At 37.3% G+C, this 22,508-nt stretch overlaps 1 protein-coding gene across 4 annotated transcripts; it reads left to right on the top strand.

Moving 5' to 3' along the window:
• Positions 1–22,484, top strand: RWDD1 (RWD domain containing 1). 4 transcript variants are annotated; one of them, XM_032862370.1, is made up of 8 exons: positions 1,648–1,762; positions 2,850–2,963; positions 8,288–8,353; positions 14,255–14,385; positions 18,649–18,792; positions 19,114–19,246; positions 19,773–19,835; positions 22,192–22,484. In XM_032862370.1, the coding sequence occupies exons 5-8, from the start codon at positions 18,667–18,669 to the stop codon at positions 22,311–22,313; spliced, it is 444 nt and encodes a 147-aa protein (XP_032718261.1). In that variant the 5' UTR covers positions 1,648–1,762; positions 2,850–2,963; positions 8,288–8,353; positions 14,255–14,385; positions 18,649–18,666; the 3' UTR covers positions 22,314–22,484. The 4 variants fall into 4 exon arrangements, with proteins under 4 accessions (XP_032718260.1, XP_032718261.1, XP_032718258.1 ...); XM_032862369.1 differs by lacking the exons at positions 1,648–1,762; positions 2,850–2,963 and adding an exon at positions 1–449; XM_032862367.1 differs by lacking the exons at positions 1,648–1,762; positions 2,850–2,963 and adding an exon at positions 7,303–7,405.
• The last annotated feature ends 24 nt before the right edge of the window (positions 22,485–22,508 follow it).

The raw sequence follows: 22,508 nt of genomic DNA on the forward strand, positions 1-22,508 counted from the left end.
CGATGGTGTCGCGCTGAGTGGCTTCTCAGGCTCAGGCCCCGAAAAGCTCAGGAATTGGCCCCAGGTGTCCGTAGCGAATGCCCGGCCGGGTACCATTTCCATATTAGCAAATCCCAAGCGGCGGTGCGATCGGCAGCTTCTCAGTGCTCCGCTGGCCAGGCCTAACGAGTCGAACGCGGAACTAGAGAGCAGGCTAGGCCCGTGCGGGGCTGTTGCTTAGCAGGCCGGGCCTGGCTTTGGGCCCCGGGCCTCCCAGCCGGGGACTTTGCGCCTGCGCCCGTCCGGCGGCTGCCGGCTCTCCCGGTGCGGCCGCGGTCCCAGCAGCAGCGCGCCGCCTGGGTGGCTGGGCGGTCCATGGGCAGCAGCGAGGGCCACGATGACAGATTACGGCGAGGAGCAGCGCAATGAGCTGGAGGCTCTAGAGTCCATCTACCCCGACTCCTTCACAGGTGACTTCCGCGACTGCGGGCCTGGAGCGGCCCGGGGGTGGAGTGGGATGGGCCGGAGCCCTCGGCCTCCCGGGCGAGGATGGAGAAGGGGACAGCGAGGCCGCGTGGCCACCTCGCCCGCTACTCTCTCTTCACCCTCTTTTCCCGAAGTGTTCAGGCACTTAGGAGTAACTCCACAGCTTTTTCCCATTCTCCGTTTATTCCCTGAAATCTGAAAGTCCGCGAGAGACTTGGCGAGGTTCCTGGAAAGTGTTAGGCCTGGAATTGAATTAGGTGCACTTTGGTTTCTGTGTAACTTACAGCGACACGAGGTTTAATGAAAAATCACGAAAACAGATAACTCCAAGTGGGAGTAGTTTTTCTAGAGCTGCAGAGATGTCGATTTTCACCTTTACTTGGGTAGAAGCTGTTTTCATACGTTGGTGTTTTAAAGTTTATGGGGGTTCAGAGTGCTGTTCTCAGAGTTACCCAGAAGCAGTTTTGAGAATCCCTGGGATTTGTCCTTTTTTTTTTTTTTTTTTTAAATATTCTGTGAATGCCCAGTGAATGATGTGGCACAAATTTCAGCTCTACCGCAGATTCACATGTTTGTTAGGGGGGGATATTGGCCTGGACTCGTCTTGCTACAAGCAAGGTAATGGAGGCGCAGGAAGAGGGTAAGTGGCTTGCTTTGGGTCTGGCCAGCAGTTAGCGGCGGAACTGGTACTAAGTTAGGTCTGGACCCCCTCCTCTTCCTTCACTTTGCAGACCTGTGGAACTTGGGATCTAGCTCCAGCTGGGATGAAGGGGAGCAAAAGATTACTGGATAGGTTGGGCTAATGTAAAATACTATTGAGAAACTCATTCGGTATGTTTTAAGGGAAGAGAGTTTTTCTGTATTAAGCCGTGCTTCAGATGATTTTGAAAGTGCCGCAAGGTAACGCTATCAATACGGCTTTTCTCGCATGACACTCAGTGTTTGAGAAGTGATCCAATAAAGCCAGTATAAGTGAGTAGAACCTAGGTTTGTGGGATTTACAGCTCCTGTCCCTTCCTTTGTTGTCCATCACTGATTGTCAGAATTCAGAATGTAAGGTATGTTCAATTCCGATCCCTCTCCCTTTCCTTGTTTAGCTTAGTTTTCTTAGCTCCACCTTTTGACCACTGCTTGCAATGGTAGCAAATTTTGTTCTGCTTTGCCAACAGGCAGATGTCTCTCAGCTACCCCTGTATAGCTCCAGTCCTGTTCATGTTCTCTCTCACCAACAGTACAGCTGTGCTGTGAGGATGTTAAGGGGATGAGTGAAGAGGGGTTTGAGAGTGTCATTAACTGGGTGAGTGTGTATGGAGTCTGGCTCCCTTCTCTATCCTTTCTTATATGTCAATGTCTAAATAAAAGAGAATATAGGGTCAGTTGCTGGATATACTCTTAATCGTGACGTTTGGTCATTTCTAGCACATTGGAAATGTAATTGGCACTGTGTAGGTAGAGTTAAAGCATGAGGTGTGCTAGTCTTTTCTATGGACATAAGGTATCCCTCATTAAATACTGTGCCTATAAGCATTTTAAAAAGTGATACATTTTAAATCCTAAACCAATCTTATGGTTCTTTCAAATTATACTAAGCTCTGATATAGTTCGGTATGTGAAATTCTTGTCAGATGCAAAAGTGCTTGAGGATTCTGAGCTAGGGGCAATAAAAGACAATTTATGAATCTTTGATGCATTCAAATATTCTGCATTATCAGTAAGCCCATCTGTCTCCAATTCCTACCAGTATTCCTAAAACTTTGCAATAAATAAATTAAAATAAGATGTCTTGATTTATAGTTCTTTAGGAACTTTGCCTTACTCATGATCATGTTGTTTATGAAACCTCAGGGAAAAGGCAGAGGAGTTTGGAATAAAACTCTTCCATGTTTGATCTTTTGGAATCATGAGGATTTGTAAGGTTTACTGTTTACAGCCTTCTTTTGTGTTGATGATTTCATACTTTCCTATTTTTGTACCAGGTTTAAGAAGAGAGTTTGCTTGTGTCAGTTTGCCAAGGAACACTGATTGACAGTTTTCTAATTTCATTTTGAATCACATTTAATATTAGATGTGGTAAATGCTCAATGCTCTTGATGAAGGAAGTATATATATGTGTATATGTGTGTGTGTGTGTGTGTGTGTGTATTTTTTTTTTTTAATAGAGAGCTTGGTGCTTGACAGAGAAACCTTTGTTAAGCACATCATGATCCCTTTGTGGATGCTTTAAGAGGCACAATCCAGCTAGCCCATAGTTCTAGCCACATAGACCTAGCCTAACCTCAGAATTGATTGCTTGACTATTTGCAAAGAACTTTTGGTCCACTGTTGAATTTGTTGTGAATTATAACAAATCATAATACAGTTTCTTCTTTTTGCCTGTTCTGTAGCTTGATTGCACATTGATCCAATCCTCCTAACAACTAGTCTTCCAAAATATAACTGGATTCTCCTGATACCACATTCTCCTTCAGTAGTGCTTCACTTGACAAGGTCCTGCTAAGGTAGTAGAATTTGGTTATTTCCATTTCTGTATCAAAATCTCTGACTATGGGGAGTTTTGTTGAAACAAATTGGTTGGCTTCGGGCTAACCAAAAGTCAAGTTCCCTTAATTCCGTTTGGTCTTACAAAGAGGGGTACGTAATTCTGTATTTACTTGTGTCAGTACCTCTAAGTAGCATCCATGAGCATTTAACAGTTAGAATTGCATCCTAGAGATGGGGCAGAAGTCCTCTTTTAAAAACAGTTTTTCTAAGACACTCCCTAAGAACCACAGGGACTTATTTTAATATGGGCTGTCTGGTTCTTTGTGAAAACCTTGATGTCATTTGTGTGTCCCTTTAGTGTACCTTTGAGCTATTACCTCCATCATGTTTGTCCTTAATTCTGTCCAGTTTGCCATCATCTGCCCCTCTATCACTTAACAGTTACCCTGCTTGCTCACTGGTTCCTTCTACTATGCCCAGCAGCCTTATTCTTCTTCTCAAAAATATTTTGATTCACTTACAGTGGTGGAAATCCGACATCTTTCTTGAAGGCTAATTTTATCCCAACTCACAGTAATGCATTGGAATGGGATTATCCCTTTATCAAAGTGCTGATGAAACTTTCATCTTTGCAAGTCCAGTTAAATAACTTCCCCATCCCTATGTTAGCTTCCTCCAAGTTTTGGAATATTCTTTCTTTTTCTTTTCATTTCCCCTTTCCTTTCCTTTTTTCTTTCCTTTCCTTTCCCTTTCCCCTTTCCTCTTTACCCTTTCCCCTTTCCTTTCTTTCCTTTCCTTGGATTAGGTTCAGCTGTGACAGAAAGCCCCAAAAAAGCAATGGTTTTAAAAAGGTAAAAGTTTAGGGGCTCCTGGGTGTCTCAGTTGGTTAAGCATCTGACTCTTGATGCTGGCTCAGGTCATGATCTCAGGATCATGAGATCTAGCCCTGCATTGGGCTCGACACTTAGCTCGGAGTCAGCTTGAAATTCTTTCTTCCTCTGCTCTCTGTCCCCCCACCCCCCCACCCCCGACCCCAGTCCTCTGCTTATGCTCTCTCTCTAAATAAATAAAAGTAAATTTAAAATGGTAAACTTTTTTTGTTTTGCAAATAAAAGATAGTTGCGTAGTTCTAGTCCAAAGATTCCTTAGGTACTGAGGCTGCATCTTAGTTCCTTGCCATTCCTAAGATGTAGTCTCTACCTCATGGTGAAGATGGCAGTATTCCTTTCCAGAAGTAGGGTAGATAAAGGAGTTGGGGCAGGGGGGAGAAGCCAAAGACAGCAGTTTCTTAAGTAAATTTCCTGGAAACTGTCAAAGAACTTATTTGCTTCCATCTCAATAGCCGGAACTTAGTCATTTGGTGAGACCTAACTGGAAGGGAGGCTGGGAAATATAGTCTTTATTCTGGGTGGTTAATATGCTCAGTTAAAAGTGGTATCACTAGAAGATGGGATGAGTAGATAAGATAGCAGGGGATATAAGTAGTGTTTTCCAGTATCCTTTTTTGTTGTTGTTTCTGGCTCACATTTTTTTTCTTTCTAATGGCAGCTTGGTGTAGTGGGTATGAGCTCTGTGTCTTTGGGAAATTCTTATAACCTCTCCAATCTTTAGTTTCCATATGTGTTTAATGGGGAGTAATACAAAGTATGCAAATACCTTATAACTATTAAATATAAGATACTCTTTCCTAGAAATTTACCATCTTAGTTGCTGATTCTTCTAATAATATGGCTTCATAATTCCTTGTCTTTATCGGTGACCAGTTTTGATTTCCATTTCCTTCAACTGCATGAGGGCATAACCACATCTTGTAAATGTCATCTTTAGAATTTTGCCTTCTGAAAATCCTCTTTCCGTCCTTAAACTTTTTGCCCCACAGTTCTTCATTCCATTATTTTGCTGAACATGCCTCTCATCGTGATTTTTCATGGATTAAGAGTCTGTCAGCTTCTTGTCTGTCTTGCCTCCCTATTCTTTATGTTTCCGAAGGTCAAGCAATTCAGTGATGTTTTTGCTAGCATCCCATGTCCTCATTTACCAAAGACATCAGATACATAATTTACAACATAGTGTGATGATTCTTTCATGGAGGATACAGCCAGGAAGAGGGGAGGGTCTTGGTTGTTTTGGAGAACTGAGGGGTGATGATGAGCTAACAAGTAAATGAGACCAGGGGAAGGGACATAGCATGTGGAAAAGCAGGACTCTGCAAAAGCAAAATGTATTTAAAGGGAAAATGGCTTGATATGCCTAGGACATAAAATGAGTACTGAGAGTCATGAAAAATGAGGCCTGACAAGTGAGCAGGGACCAGATTGCAGAGGGCCTTGTTAGGGATTTAGATCTGATCTTGCAGGCCAGTGGTTCATCGCCAGTTTCCCCCTGACAGAGCTACACAGACCCATATAGTACACATTGTAAACGGTGCCATACCATACCTGGATCTCAATAGTTGGGATGCCTTCACAAATAAAATAGGCTTCTGTTGAGTTTGTCTTGACCTCTCATGGCTGCTGCTTTTGTTTTTTTCTCTGGCACTTTTTTCTGCTCGTACTTTTTTCTCCCAAATTTAGGATTCCTTACAAAGCTGCTGTTGGCCCTATTTCTCTATTTTTTCCTCTGGTGATCTCATTTGGTGTAATAGCTTTAGCTCCATTTGCCCATTTCTGATTGCATATTGCATACTCCATATCTCCAACTGAAATTTCCTTGTGTCATTTAAGTGTATCATCTCTGATTTTTCTTTTGTATTTTTTGCTTTTTGTTAGTGGTGCTACCTTTCTCTGCCTGCAAATTTGGAACGAAGAGTCCTTCCTCTTCCCTGCAATTCCCATAGCTGCTAACCTAGTTCAGAACCTCATTAACCTTACTGGCATGATTTTAATAGCTATCTAGTTTCATCCTGCCTCTGGTCTTGTTTCTTTCCTTCCAATTTATACCCTGTTGCTACACTTATCTTCCTATGTTTAGAAATACAATTCTGGGGGCGCCTGGGTGGCTCAGTGGGTTAAAGCCTCTGCCTTCGGCTCAGGTCATGATCTCAGGGTCGTGGGATCGAGCCCCACATCGGGCTCTCTGCTCAGCGGCGAGCCTGCTCCCTCCTCTCTCTCTGCCTACTTGTGATTTCTGTCTGTCAAATAAATAAATAAAAGCTTTAAAAAAAAAAAAGAAAAAAAGAAATACAATTCTGCCCATACTGCTTCTGCTAGAAAAAATATCATTGTCCACAACTAAAGTTTCAGCAATATTTTTTCAAGTACTTTTCTTCACCCACATATACATCCACCAAATGGAATAATTTCTTCTTCCATATATATTCCTTAAACCATTATGCCGTTGCTGCCATGTTTTTGTTGCCTATATTTCTTTTCTCCATCTTTACAATATGCCTTAATTCACAGTCTAGCTCAAGTGACTTTGCTGGAATTTCTCAGCTGGAAAAAACATTCTCTTTTTACGTGAAACTCAATATAGTTTATTCAGTTCTTCCAATTACTAGCTGAGTAACATTGGGCAGAGTATTTAAGAGCTCTTTTATCTCAGTTTCTACATCTGTAAAATTGGGATAATACTATATTTAATTGGTTCTAAGACATTTCTATGTTTTAACATCTCTAAAATAGGAATTTGTCTTATAATTGATAATATATTGAAGTTTAATTGGCAGATTTTTTTTTTCTTAGTACATAAAGTAGAGTGCATCTCCTACTTGATAGTATCTTAAATTTGGTATCATATGGTAACAATATAATATCGTGGTCTTGGTGTAAGAATTAACGATCTTTGTGTAAATGCGTAGTACAACATAGGTCCAGAGTAGTGCTCAGTAAATGTTAGCTGTTGTTATTAGGTATAGGTGACCCTTAAATTATGGCCTCATGGAGTCCTAAAAATGGTAATCAGTTGGAATGTCATTGAGTTGAACCCTTATTTCTGTAGTTGCTATGTTTACATTTGATGACATATGAATGCTAAAGTTGGTCATGAAAAGAAGTAGGAATGTAATGCATCAAATATATTTTATACACATTAAAAAATTAAAAAAAGGGTCAATCATATTTTAAAAGCTTTATTTTAATTACCTTTCAGGGACTTTTTTTAGCGTGGGCTGGACTATCCGAGGCCTATTAAAATATGAGTCCAGTGAGTTTTACCTTCTTGACAGATACTTTCATAGTAGCCATAGATGTTCATCATGCTTCAAGTACTTTTAAACTTCAATTAAAATGAAGGCATATGTCTTGAAAATTTTATTGATAATGAATATTTATGAAAGCTTCAGAAGTTCTTAAGTAGGAAAAGCTGAGTATTTTCCTTGGTGACTTCTTCAGAGATCTCCTTGCCCTTTCATTTCAGAAAGAGGTTGCTGAGCTGCTACCAACCTTGACAGGGGCCAGTGCTTCCCAGGGCTGGAGTGAGGCACAGGCTTTTCTCAGGGGCTCAGCAGCAATCCCAGGTGGCCTGTATTTTTCTTGTTTACTCTTCTAATGGTTCTGAATATAAGTCTAATTTGTTTTTGTTTTTCTGCTTTCATTCCATTGTTTTAGCTCTACCATTTAGCTAGAATTTGTGGAATTTCTAGGTACTGCCAGGCACTGATCTAGGAGCTCTTATAATTTTTATAGTATTCTTGTGGGGGAAGAGATATAAACATATATACTGTCAGGCATCAGGCTGTAAAATGGTATATATGCTTTCTTATTTATCTAAGTGTTGATTTGCATGTCTTGACTTGCTTAACAAATTGTAAGCAATTTGATACTGGGATTCATAGCTAATTCTGTAATTCCATGAAAGATGGTAGAGACTTAATGATTGGTGAAAGAATAAAGTTTGGTTCTAGGGATGATGTGGGTGAAAGAGAAAGAAGACACAACTGTAACAAGTTAATATTTACTGTTTGTCATGGAGATTCTGAATTATAGCTTAGAATATATTTTACAAATTAGTGATAATACTGTCAGTGGATAGTTTCTGATGAAACATCAGACTTTTTTTGTCATTCTGTTTGGGAATTTTTTAGGATGTAATTTTCCATGTATAGATGGAAATTTTGAATTAAAAGGTAAATTACTTAATTAGTTTAATTGATTTGATAAAACTCCCAAGAGTCTACTATAGATATATTTTTTTTCCAAATGAAAGGTAACCCTTGATTTATATAGAAAATTGATAAGTTTTTTTTATCATTTGAATGTGCAGTTCAGTCTGTATTTGTGGAAATGGAAATACAGACTAGGGATCAGTTTCCAGGACTGGGTAGTGGTATTTTGGTAATAAGGAAAGCATTTGCCTTAAAAGACATCTTAATAACTTAAAACCTGTGTATATTTTCTTGCAGTATTATCAGAAAATCCACCCAGTTTCACCATTACTGTGACATCTGAGGCTGGAGAAAATGATGAAAGTAAGTCCAATTGAAAATACTTGTGGTTTTTCTAAGTTGCTCTTAGGAATGTTACTCCTGCAGCCATTATGTTGGCATTGAAGATGTGGAGGTGCTAATAAGTATGGTTCTGTTAGGAATCTAGCATGAATGTTGGGTATTCCCTAATTAGCATTTACTATGTAAACATGACTTACAGAGAAACCGAGAGGAAGTCACTGAGATGTATTCTGACACAATGAATTTAGTTTTAAAAAGTGAGAAAGAAACATTAACAATATAGCAAATGGAGAAAAGTTAGAAGATTACTCTGTAAAATGAGACTTTGAAGTATATTTCAGTGACTATGTTGTGGCATTCCATTGAGTGTTATTTTCCCATGGTTGTTTTTACTCTTTGGGCATTTAGATTGCTTATTGGACATTTGCTATTATTTATAAATTAAACTGAATAAATGTCTTTCTTTATGATTTTCTCTCTCTCTTTAGGATGGATATTGTATTGTTGTTTAAAAACACATATACATAAAACCAGGTAAAAGCCACTATTATACAACTATTGAACCAAGATAAATATACTGATGGAAATAAAACAGTTATAAAACCAATAATTTAAAATTAAATAGATTGATTTAAATGTGGCAGATGTTGGGGGGAGGATCTGAAGTTCATTTCCACCATTCGTCCAGTTCAGTTAATTTTGGAATTTGATAAAATGTTACATAAGTTGGTGTTAACCCCAAGGATTTTTTTTTTTAACGTTAAGCTAGTCAACTAAAATTTGCTATGAGCAATCAATAATGCAGATTTTAGTGGTATCACCTGATAACTCTAAATCTGTCTTGTACAACTGAAAAAGAGTTTAGCACAGAGATATTACTAAAATCTGAATTAAAAAGATGTTGGACACATTTACTTCTATATGTATTTATATATTTATGTAGGTTTTATACATAGAATCTCAAATACAACCAGAGTATCCTTTTATACTTTGAAATGTAAATAAATGTATAGAAGATACTTTAAAATATCTTTTAAAAAATATTTTTATGATGCTTTAAATATCCCAAAATGGTAACAGTGATCTTTTCCTGGTGGTGGGATTATTACTGATTTTGTTTTCCCCTTAATATATTTCCAAATTTTCTATAATGAATGTCTATTACATCAAACAGTAAAATCAGTAAATGTATTAAAGAATTCTTTTCCTAGCAATAAAATTAGAAGTGTGTTAATTAAAAAAGAATATGCCAGAAGACACTATGTATCCTTATTGGCCTGACAATCTTTTTTTTTTTAATTTAAATTTTGCTTGGTTAACATACAATGTAATACTGGTTTTAGGAATAGAATTCAGTGGTTCATCACTTACTTACAACACCCAGTGCTCATCATAACAAGTGCCTTCTTTAATACCCATCACCCATTTAACCCACCCCCACCCACCTTCCTCCATCAATTCTCTGTTCTCTCTAGTTAAGAGTCTCTTATGGCTTGTTTCCCTCTTCTTTTTTTCTTTTCCCCCTTCCCATATGTTCATCTGTTTTCTTTTTTAAATTCCATATATCAGTGAGTTCATATTTTTCTTTCTTTGACTTATTTCACTTAGTGTAATACACTATAGCTCTATCCACATCATTGTGAATGGCAAGATTTCATTTTTTTGATGGCTGAGTAATATCCCATTGTGTATATATACCACATCTTAATCCATTCATCAGTTGATGGACATTTGGGCTCTCTCCAGAGTTTGGCTGTTGCTGATAATGCTGCTATAAACATCAGGATGCATGTACCCCTTCGAATCTGTATTTTTGTATCTTATGGGTGAACACCTAGTAGTATAATTGCTGGATTGTAGGGTAGTTCTATTTCTTACTTTAAAAAATTTTATTTATTTATTTATTTCTAATAATATTTATTTTAGAAAGAGAGAGAGAGAGAGAGTGTGTGTATGTGGGGGGGGGGGAGGGGATGGCAGAGGGGGAGGAGAGAGAATTCCAAGCAGGCTCCACACTGAGTGCAGAGCCCGATGTAGGGCTGTCCTATAACCCATAAGATCTTAAGCTGAGCCCAAACCAAGAGGATGCTCAACTAACTGAGCCACGTAGGCACCCCTAATTTTTAACTTTTTGAGGAACCTCCAAACTGTTCTCCAGAATGGCTGAACCAGTTTGCATTCCTACCAACCATGCAAGAATGTTACCCTTTCTCTGCATCCTCACCAACATCTGTTGTTCCTTATGTTGTTAATTTTAGCCATTCTGATAGGTGTGACATGGTATCTCATTGTGGTTTTGATGTGTATGTATTTCCCTGACCATGAGTGATGTTGAGCATCTTTTCATGTGTCTGTTAGCCGTCTGTATGTCATCTTTAGAAAAGTGTCTGTTGATGTCTAATGCCCATTTCTTTCTTTTTTTTTTTTAAGATTTTATCTATTTATTTGACAGACAGAGGTCACAAGTAGGCAGAGAGGCAGGCAGAGAGGAAGGGAAGCAGGCTCCCTGCTGATCAGAGAGCCCAATGATGCGGGGCTCAATGCGGGGCTCGATCCCAGGACGCTGGGATCATGACCTGAGCTGAAGGCAGAGGCTTTAACCCACTGAGCCATCCAGGCGCCCCTCTAATGCCCATTTCTTAACTGGATTATTTGTTTTTTGAGTGTTAAGTTTGATAACTTCTTTATAGATTTTGAATACTAACCCTTTATCAGATAATGTCATTTGCAAATATCTTCTTCCATTCCATAGGCTGCCTTTTAGTTGTTGATTGTTTTCTTCACTGTGCAGAAGATTTTTATCTTGATGAAGTACCAGTAGTTCATTTTTTGCTTTTGTTTCCCTTGCTTCTAGAGACATGTCTAGTAAGAAGTTGCTATGGCTGAGGTTGAAGAGGTTGCTTCCTATGTTCTCCTCTAGGATTTTGATGGTTTCCTGTCTCATATTTAGGTCTTTCATCCATTTTGAATTTATTTTTGTGTATGGTGTAAGAAAGTGGTCCTTTCTTCAGCATGCTGTCCAGTTTCATTCTTCTGCATGTTGCTGTCCAGTTTTCCCAACACCATTTGTTGAAGAGACTGTCTTTTTTTCCATTGGATATTCTTTCCTGCTTTGTCAAAGATTAGTTGACCATACAGTTGTGGGTCCATTTCTGGGTTTTCTGTTCTGTTCCTTTGATCAATGTGTTTGTTTTTGTGCCAGTGCCATACTGTCTTGATGACTACAGCTTTGTAATAGAGCTTGCAGTCCAGAATTGTGATGCCTTCAGTTTTGTTTTTCTTTTTCAAGATTGTTTTGGCTATTTGGGGTCTTTTGTGGTTCCATACAGATTTCAGGATTGTTTGGTCTAGCTCTGTGAAAAATGCTGGTGGTATTGTATTTTGATAGGGATTGTATTTAATGTATAGATTGCTTTGGGTAGTACAGACATTTGAACAGTGTTTGTTCTTGCAGTCCATGAGCTTGGAATATTTTTCTATTTCTTTGTGCCCTTTCCAATGCCCTTTTCAATTTCTTTCATAACTGTTCTCCAGTTTTCGAAGTATATATCTTTTATATCTTTAGTTAGGTTTATTCTTAGGTAGCTTGTCATTTTTGGTGCAGTTGCAAATGGAATTGATTCCTTGATTTCTTTTTCTGCTGTTTCATTATTGGTGCCTAGAAATGCAACAGATTTCTGCATATTGATTTTATATCCTGCAACTTTGCTGAATTCCTGTATTAGTTCTAGCAATTTTTTGGTGGAGTCTTTCAGGTTTTCTACATAGAGTGTCATGTTGTCTGCAAATAGTGAAAGTTTAACTTCTTCCTTGCTAATTTGGATGCCTTTTATTCCTTTTTGTTGTATAATTGTTGAGGCTAAGACTTACAGTACTGTGTTAAATAGTAATGGTGAGCATGGACATCCTTGTCTTTTTCCTGATCATAGAGGAAAGGCTCTCCAGTTTTTCCCCATATAGGGTGATATTAGCTGTGGGTCTTTTTGTATATGGCCTTTATGATGTTGAGATATGTTTCCTCTATCTCTACTTTGTTGAAGGTCTTTATCAAAAAATGGATGCTGCATTTTGTCAAATACTTTATCTGCAACTATTGAGAGGATCATATGGTTCTTGTCCTTTCTTTTATTAATGTGGTGTGTCACATGCATTGATTTACAAATATTGAACCATCCTTGCAGCCCAGGAATAAATCCCACTTGATTATGGTGAATGATTCCTTTAATGTACTGTTGGATTCGATTTGCTAGTATTTTGTTGAGAATTTTTACATCCGTGTTCGTCCTCTGATGGCCTGTTTCTTCTTTTTAGTGGGGTCTTTGGTTTTGGATTCAAGGTGGCTTTGGAGAATGAGTTGGGAAGTTTTCCTTCCATTTTTAATTTTGGAATAGTTTGAGGAAAATAGGTATTAACTCTCCTTTAAATGTCTGGTAGAATTCCCCTGAGAGCCATCTAGCCCTGGACTTCCATTTTGGGGGAGATTTTTTATTATTGATTTAATTTCTTTGCTGGTTATGGTTCTGTTCAAATTTTCTATTTCTTCCTGTTTCAGTTTTGGTAGTTTGTAGGTTTCTAGGAATTTATTCATTTGCTTCCTGGTTGCCCAATTTATTGGCATATAATTTTCCATAGTATTCTCTTATAATTGTATTTCTATGATGTTGGTTTTGATCTCTCTTTCATTCATGATTTTGTCTTTTTGGGTTAACAGTCTTTCTTTCTTTCTTTCTTTTTTTTTTTTTTTAAAGATTTTATTTATTTATTTGGCAGAGATCACAAGTAGGCAGAGAGGCAGGCGGGATGGGGTGGGGGAAGCAGGCTCCCCGCTGAGCAGAGAGCCCGATATGGGGCTCGATCCCAGGACCCTGAGATCATGACCCGAGCCGAAGGCAGAGGCTTTAACCCATTGAGCCACCCAGGCGCCCCCAGTCTTTCTTATATCCATTGACTCATAAAATTCCTTATTGATATCATACACAAAAATTAAAATATCAAACTCACACATTTTAAGGTTCTTTTTTCCTCTTATGGGGAGGAATCTAGATTTGAGTTAAAATTATCAAGATCAGGAGTTTTTAATAATTAAAATGTGAGTTTTTTACAAGAAAGCTGAAGTTTAGACAAAGGATCATTGTGATTAATAAGTTTTATTTATTTATGTATTTGTGAATATTAAGTTTTAATAGAAAATGTTTAGCACTGCTGCTTAGTTGCAAATTTCCTGGTGGAACTGAGTTCACCAGGTTGGTCTGTAGGGAGATACCTTGCATTGATCTGCCTATAAGGGTCTCATTCCTGTACAAATGTCAGATGTATGCATTGATATGGCTAAAAGAGTGAGTGAGAATGTATAATGAGTCAAGCAAAAAGTTTCTCAGACAGCCTCTCAAACCCTATTTCTAAACCCTGTCATCTAGCAACCCCTTAGCAGTCCCTTGCTGGCACTGTGCATATAGATATACAGACTTCAGGGCTGATGCAGATCTTCCTCACTGGGAGCTGGCTCTGGTAGAGGCCTGAAAATAAGCCTAAGGTAGTGTTTTTTTTTCTTTTTTCTATGTATTATATTCTGTGCCTTTTGTTCATCTTAAGGAGGGTCTTAAAAAGAGTGGCTTTTATCCATCCTCTTTCCCAGACATGCAGTATGGTAAAATACTCATAAGTAATAAATGTGTTTCATGTGTTTGAGGTGATTTTTGGTATTCCTATGATTTGTTTTCACTTATCTTTGTGGTATGTGTTATTTATCTTAGTGATTATCTGTCTGATCTCATAGTAACCTTGTTTTGCTTTGCAGGAAAATTTCTTGTGCTACTTTTCATTGACACATTGTAAATTAATTACTGATTCAACAAAAATGTTGACCTCTCTATACTTTACATTTTAAAATACTCATATCAAATTCTTATCTCATGTCTTTAGCTGTCCAGACTACCCTCAAGTTTACATACAGTGAAAAATACCCAGATGAAGCCCCTCTTTATGAAATATTCTCCCAGGAAAATCTAGAAGATAGTGATGTCTCAGACATTTTAAAACTATTAGCATTACAGGTAAGGAAATAAGTTTTGTAATGGCATTTTTATTGGCCTTAAATAGTATGTAATAATTTCAAGAGTCAGAAAATGCTAGTAAATATGTATAACCAGTACACTGAACAAGGAGAATTCATGGTGTATCTCTCTCCCTTTCTCTCTCTCTCTCTATATATATATGTATGTACAGATACAGGTATTCACAAAGCATATTTTTTTGTTTCCCATTGTACATTTAAAATTTGAGTAACTGAAGTTCCTATATCCCTTCTTGGAACTCAGTCAGCCTCATGACTTTTAGTTAATAAAGTGTCTGGTAAGTACTTTAAGTTTAAACACAGTTTTGATCTGGTTCTCAAAATGTCTAGCCCCATGTGCAGTTAAAAATTCTGACTTAAAAAATAAAAAAATTCCGACTTTTAAAAAAATTAAAACTCCTAACCCTCTCACCTGTTGTAGGCTAGTTGCCTGCAGTCTGGGAAGAGGACTGGTGATTGTTTTGTTTTTCTTATCTTTCATCTCCTGAGGCTTACAAGAAGCAGCCAGGGTTTATGATCCCTCTGAGAGCAGGGGGTTGTGAAGAAAAAGTGGGTATTGGAAAACTCTTGGCTAGTTCTGTGGTAGGAAAAGTTCCCCATAGTTTGTGCTTAGCTAAAATTTAAAGCTCTGTCTTGCTTTGGTTGAGAGTTTTCATGGGTTCTTCAGAGTAGGGAGTAGGGAGGACAAGTGCAATCTTTATTCCACCATGTTATAAATAGAAGTCCTAGTTTTGTTTATTTGCTCTAAGACCAATTGACAGAAAACATATCTACACCTTAAATATGACTGATATATTTCATGGACTCTTGGTCCTCTGACTGCTGATATTTTAAAAATATCTGGAGCTATTAGAGAATGAAGAGTGAAATAAATCAAACATGAATTTATGCTTATCTTGGGCTCTGTTCATTCTGCTACCCAGTATGAAGTTATACTAATTCTAATATTTGACTTAAAATGCTTCATTTTAAAACATTGCAGAGAACCTGAGGCAATATGCTAATTCAGTTAGTCATTTATTAATGTAAGTTATTTGATCTGAGTGATTACTTTCTATGTGTTTTATATTTTGTTTGTACTCAAGCTCCTTCATTTCAGAAAAGAAGTTTTGATTTCTTTCTCATCGTTACCAAAGATCATATCTATTGAGGGAATATTTATATTTTTTCTTCCAAAATAGTATTGATTTTCAATATCAAAATAATTCATATTATAAAAAACTCCGAAAGTACAGAAAATCATAAAAAAGAAAATTAAAATTACTGTTAATCTCACCAACCAGGTAAAACTGCCTATTATCATTTTGGTATGATATGGTTCCAGACTTTTTTTCTTATGCTTATACTCATAGTACTCCTCTTCTACCCCAAATTAGATCATTCTATATATAATCTTTGATAACATCCCAGATGTGGGCATCTGTCCATTTTAATAAACATGCATATGAATCATCATTTTTGATAACTGTGTAGAATTTCACTGTGTATAATTACACATATCCTTTTTGAAACAATTATTTACCATTTTTACCTGATTTAATATGTAATTCTTTGAACATGCTTCTTTTTTTGTGGGGTAAGGAAGGGGCAGGGGCAGAGGGAGTGAGAGAATCCCAAACAGGCTCCACACCCAGTGCAGAGCCCAACATGGGGCCTGACCCCACCACCCCAAGATCATGCCTGAGCTGAAATCAAGAGTCAGACATTCCACCGACTGAACCACCCAGGTGTCCCTTTGCACATTCTTCTGTATCACTATTTGTAAATCCTTAGAGCAGAGTCTCCATTGAATCCCTAGTGCCTGGAATACAGTAGACACTCAGATATTTTTTTGAATAAATGAAGAAAGTATATTATTGATGAGTATATAGTCAAGTGTTTTCTATAAGTAAGATTACTGGGTTAAAGGTTGTGCATAATTAATTTCATACACATTGCCAAATGGACCTTCAAAATGGTTGCGCCAGGTTATGATCTCACTGTAGCCATTGAGGTGTCTGCCCACCTCTGCTAACATTAGATTTTTTTCATTTAGAAAGAAAAAAGATAAGATGAAAATAGTATGTAATCATAATTTGAAATTCTTTAATTAGTAGTGATGTGGAAATCTCTTGTGTGACTTCTCATTGTCTGGTTTCATATAACTGATTCTTGGTTTGCCTTTCTTATTGGAACCCTGGAATACTTAAGTTGTTAAAAAAGAAAGCATACTGGGATTTGATTTTGAAATGTATCAAGCATTAAGTTAAGTGACCAAGACAGAGACCATCCCCACTTTCATTGGTTTTATATTCTGGTGAGGAATGTGGACTAACAAATTGGAAATTGTTATTCTGTGTGGAAAAGTGCTGTGAGTGGACATAGACTTGAGGCATCGGAGAAGCTTTCAAGAGAAAGAGTTTGTCAGGCAATGAAGAGAAGATTGAGGGCAGAGGAGCAAACTTGTTCAGAGTCATGGAAATGAGAGGGAGAGAAGAGATCAATATTTCCTTCCAGAGCTTTTAGTCATACTAAATTTCTTGAGCTTAGAATTTGAGGTTAGTGATCTTATGTGACAGAACTAAAAAGATTAATTCCCAAAGGATCTTTTGAACTATTTTAAAAGTATGGTGTTGCTCTGATTGATTTGGGAGGCTGTCAGGAATTTTAAGTGAGAGACTGACTGGATCAGTTATGTGTGTGTATTGAGTGGCTAGAGAAGTTGATGTCAGGGGTGACAAGACCACAGGTTTTAAGAAAACTGGTTAGGAGTTTCTTGTAATATTTGAAGATGATGGTGCCCTGGGTTAGGGTAGTAACAGTATTGATAGAGAACAATAGGCAAATTGAAATGACATTTTAAGAATAGATTAGAGGCAGTGGTAGAGCTTATGATAGGATGTGAGTGTTCATGCTGGGTGGTTGGTGGTTTGGTTCTCTGAGTTGGGGAACATAGAAATAGGTGTTGTGGAGATGATGATGATTTCAGTGTTCACATGCCTGCGGACATCATATTGCTGTCCACTGGGCAGTTTTAATATGGGTTTTGCACTCAGGAGAGAGGTTTATGTAGTCAGATTTAGGAAGGTTAGCATGGAGACACCACAGAGAAACCCCCAGAAGAGAATCATAGGAGCTAGCTTGAGACCTTGTGTTTAGCGAAGGCCAAGGAGATAAAATACCTACTTGAATGCCACTGAGGCCAGCCCTGTCAAAGTAGTGGCTGGAAATCTCTTCTGCTTCTAAGATGGAGATTCTGGCTTGTATACTTGGGATTTTTTTGTTTTGTTTTGTTGTTTTGTTTTTTTTGGTCTGTTTCCTTCAGACTATATCTTGTTTCTATGGATAAGCAAGATACCTTGTTTTACTTCAGTCTGCTTTCAAATGACCAACTTCCAAATAGCTTTTGAATTACAGTTGACCCTTGAATAACATGGAGGCGAAGAGACACTGACTTTCCACACAGTCGAAAATCCGTGTGTAAGTTTTGACTGCCCCAAAACTACTACTAACTGGCAGGAAGCTTTACCCATAATATAAACAGTTGATTAATGCATATTTTGTATGATATATGTACTATATACTGTATTCTTAAAATAAGCACAAAAATGTTATTAAAAAGTCATAAGAGAGAGAAAATACATTTACAGTACTATACTGTGTTTATTGGGGGGGAAAATGGTTGTAAGTGGACCTGTGCATTTCAAACCTATATTGTTCAAGGGTCAACTGTCTATCCCTTGCATGAGTTGGAGAGCTTTTATATTTGATTTTAAGCCATTTCAAATTGAAGGAAAAAGACAGGTAAAGATAAATCACAAAAGTATCTGTATTCTTTATTATTGTATATTAGAAAGTCACTTTGGCCTCAAAGTTCAGTTCATTGTCACAGCTCTTACAATAGCCCAAAGATCTAAATTGTGAAAATTTGGTGGAGAGCTCATGTTACTAGCTGCTGTAGGAAAAAGTTTTCTGAATTCTGGTAATTAAACAGAATCGAGTAAAATAGGTATCTGTTTCAGGTTGGAGGTAGCAAATTACATGTCTTTTAAAATTTAACATGTAGTTATATATATGTATGTATGTGCTCCATTCTTAAATGCTCATTTATCCAGGTGTCTGAACTTACACTGTAACTGAATTAGTAATCATATTATAAATGTCTGGAATTTAGTGATTATGATGAAGCACTTATTCACTGGTTAGTTTTTCTGTTTTTCTGAGAAGTACGTTTCTCATTACAATCTTTCTTTTGTTTACATAGGCAGAAGAAAACCTTGGTATGGTGATGATCTTTACTTTAGTGACAGCTGTACAAGAAAAATTAAATGAAATAGTAGATCAAATAAAAACCAGAAGAGAAGAAGAAAAGAAACAAAAAGAAAAAGAGGCAGAGGAAGCTGAAAAGGTATATTATAAAGCTGGGTTTTCTTTCATTATTTTTTACATCTTTTTTTTTTAATTGTTTGGTGGGATTTTTTGTTTTTGGAAATTTCAGTAATTTTGGCAATTGCAAAATAAATAAGAGTAAAATTTACTTAAATTTTCCTACATAAAATGTTAGAAGTCACTTACTGCATTGGTCACATAGCGTGGGTAATAATAAAGGTTAGTAGAGCTCATGCAAGTAAGATTGAGAAATATATATTATTTCTTTATAAATTATTAATTTTTTAATAAATTTCAAGTGTCTCATTTATGTAATCACATGTCTTTTTTATTTTCTAAGCAATTATTTCATGGCACTCCTGTTACAATTGAGAATTTCTTAAGCTGGAAGGCCAAGTTTGATGCAGAACTCTTGGAAATTAAAAAGAAACGAATGAAAGAAGAAGAACAAGCAGGAAAAAATAAATTAAGTGGTATGACTCCCCTCTCTGCTGCCCAGGCTGTTCTATATTCTTGCACAGCAAGAGGATCATTTGGACAGATTTCTATAAAAAAAATAAATAACATATTTGGGCATCTAGGACAAAAAGAGAAAGCATTCTATCGACATGATGACATTTCATTCATAATTATAATTAATTTTTATGGCTTACCTCTGATCAAAATATCTCAATGGATAGATCTTGAGATGTGGCTCCCACAACATTCTGAATCACAATGGTTAGAAGTGGTAGAGACAAGTGCATTTGGTTTTCTAGGACTCTGAAGCAGACTGGGTTTTCACTTGTTCGATTTTAATGCAGATATATATCACATGCCTCTTAGCTACTTACTGAATTGATAAATTTATTGAAATTCACAGAAAAATAAGTTTTCTTGTTTTCTCGGATTATTATACTTTTTAAAGGATTGTAGGGAAGATGGAGGAAAACTGGAGAGGTGGGAAACTGGAGCATATAGGAAAAATACGTTTGAATTAAATATATTTGTTTCTTTTAGGGAAACAGCTCTTTGAGACAGATCATAATCTTGACACATCTGATATCCAGTTTCTGGAAGATGGTAAGATAATATTAAGATTCCACGTGTACATAATGCACTGTTCTTAATATCAAACCATGAAAATCAGAGAGATAACTTAATGTAAAATTCTCCTCCAGGGCTAAAAACACACACACATTTTGAAGAATAGATTGTAATGTTTGATTAATTTATACACTAAACTATAGCAATATGTTTTTTAAAGTTTTCTGATAACCTAAGCAACATCAAAGATAGAAGTAAACAACTGTGGTCACATTAGTCTCTGATAACTAGTAAACCAGGCCACTGTAACTCAGGTGACCTGGTTTACTTAAATTTCTACTATCAGAAATCTCCGGAAACTATTTCATGGTCATGGAACTTTATAAGACCTCAAATCTGAAAGTCTTCATGCCCTCTAACTGAAAATCTTATGTTTCATACTAATCTTACTGTCTGGAACATCTCTTTCCCTGTACTTTCCTTCTCCTTTTTATCCTAAACCTTATCCTTTTTCAGTCTTCTGTCCATCCATTATTCATCCATCTATAGATATTTTGCACCCCTAGTATAAGCCAAGCATTGCCCTGGTTGCCGATGATACAGCAGCAGAGAACAGTATAGACAAATTCCCTGCCGTGGCCTATGTGTGTTCTTACACTGGGCTCCATACTCAGTCACATTTGTGATAGTGTCCTAGAGTTCTGCTTCATTAGCGTTTTTTCATGCTCATCTTGCCAGTTGGGGATCCTGTAGCATCTGGCCTTTCAGCTTTGTTCCTGGACTATCTCCTGGAAAAGGTTAAGAAGCAATGTTGATGTGGCCTCATTGCCAAATCATGCTTCTTAACTTGAGCTAGGCCCTTATGGACACTCACCATTTTATTTTATGTATCTTACTGCATTCTTGCTCCAAGACATTTATTAGTCTCAAACAAACAAAAACACCCCAAACAGACAGACATACCGACCCAGCAAGGTTGTCCTTGTGCATCCCACCCCCCCTCACTTTTCTAGCTTGTTTTTCTCCTATTTTATTGAGAAATTCTGGAACCAGAAAGCTGTGTCTTATTCTCTCTTGCACTTCAGGAGTTTTACTGTCTCCCCTCATCCCTGACTCCTTACCCTGTCTAATGGGTCAAGTATCTCTTCATATCCAGTGACTCACCAAAAGCTCTTTGTCGATTCTGTATCAGAAATGTTTTTTCCAGACATTTTCAACTCTATTCTCCTAACTTGAGCATTTTATCATTTTTTACCCCCTCGGTGTTTGTGGTGGCTTCTTGCATTGTCCCCTTGCTTCAGTCCCTTCCTCTTTTTGGTGCCTTTAGTCACCGCCCCTGAGGTGGCATTCCTAAAACTTACGTTTGATCATGACACTTCTCTCCTTAAAATCTTTTGATGGTTCTCTGTACTTAGAGGAAAAGGTTGGCCTACATAGTCCTTCAATTTGGACTTCATCTATGATATCTCCAGATATTTTTCCTAAAGAATCTTGTGTTCCAGTTGGAAATATTCAGTCTTATTTTTTCTTTCTTCCTTTGTGTATACCTCTACCTATAATTGCTTCATCCTGTCCCCTTTTCTTCTTGGTGGATTAAAATTTATTATAAAGATATTTTAGATGTCATCTGTTTGGGGAAGCCTTCTCTGTCTCTCCCAGAGACAGTGAATTATTCTTTGGCCTGCACTTAGCAAAAGTGTATTTTATTACTTAACAGCTCATAGGCATGAAGCAAGACTCATTCTCATTGAATTGAATGTCAGTGGGCTGGAGTCTGCCAGGAAGGGAAGATGAACAATTTTTAGTGATTTAAGAGTACTGTACTATCCCACATTTATGTACTTGAGACAAACTGAAGAGTAAAGATGTTTAATGCAAGGCCAAGGTATTGTTTCCTATAGTGCTCAGATATTTGGAATCTGAGAAAGGCATACCATTGGTTATAAGGGGAACTACGTGAGAGTAAGTGTCAGGTTATATCTAACAATGAAATAACAAGTATAGTTGAGCTTTAATGATGTGCATATCTGCCAGTACTGGAAGAGATAAACTCCTGGTTCAGGCCTCGTGGTCAGTGACAGTCAACTTTGTATAACCAGGATATACCATCGTCCTCCGCTTAGAACATGCATGTCATAAATAATTCATTCTAGGAAAGCTTTTTTTAATAACTGGAATTTTTTTTTTAAACTTGAAGCATGAAGTTGCTCTTAAAATGTGTGTCTATGCTGACCAACGCAGATGACTGTTGCTTTGATTTGCAGTAGTAGTTTAGGATTTCATCACAGGCACCTCACTTGCACATTTAGAAGTTTGTGTGTGGTGTTGCCAGTGAGTTATGTGATTTATTCCTGAGTATAAGACTGAAAGTGAAATCTTTTGTCTTTTGCAGCTGGAAACAATGTGGAGGTAGATGAATCTCTGTTCCAAGAAATGGATGACTTGGAGCTAGAGGATGATGAGGATGATCCAGACTATAATCCTGCTGACCCAGAAAGTGATTTGACTGACTAATGGACTGTCCCCAGCTGCAGAGAGGTGTGACTGCCACAGCATCTGTGGTTGTGCTGAGGTGTTGATTTTTCTTTCTTTTTTTCTAAGAAAAAATAATTTTCAGGAGAATATTCTTCTGATAGCTTTCATCATTGAACTTAATAAACTGACCTTAAAGTTTCAAATATAAAATGTTCAGTTCCTCTTCTTGGTAGG

The sequence above is a fragment of the Lontra canadensis genome, unplaced genomic scaffold (genome assembly GCF_010015895.1).
Source record: "Lontra canadensis isolate GAN:19392208 unplaced genomic scaffold, GSC_riverotter_1.0 scaffold23, whole genome shotgun sequence".
In the NCBI taxonomy this organism is placed as follows: domain Eukaryota; kingdom Metazoa; phylum Chordata; class Mammalia; order Carnivora; family Mustelidae; genus Lontra; species Lontra canadensis.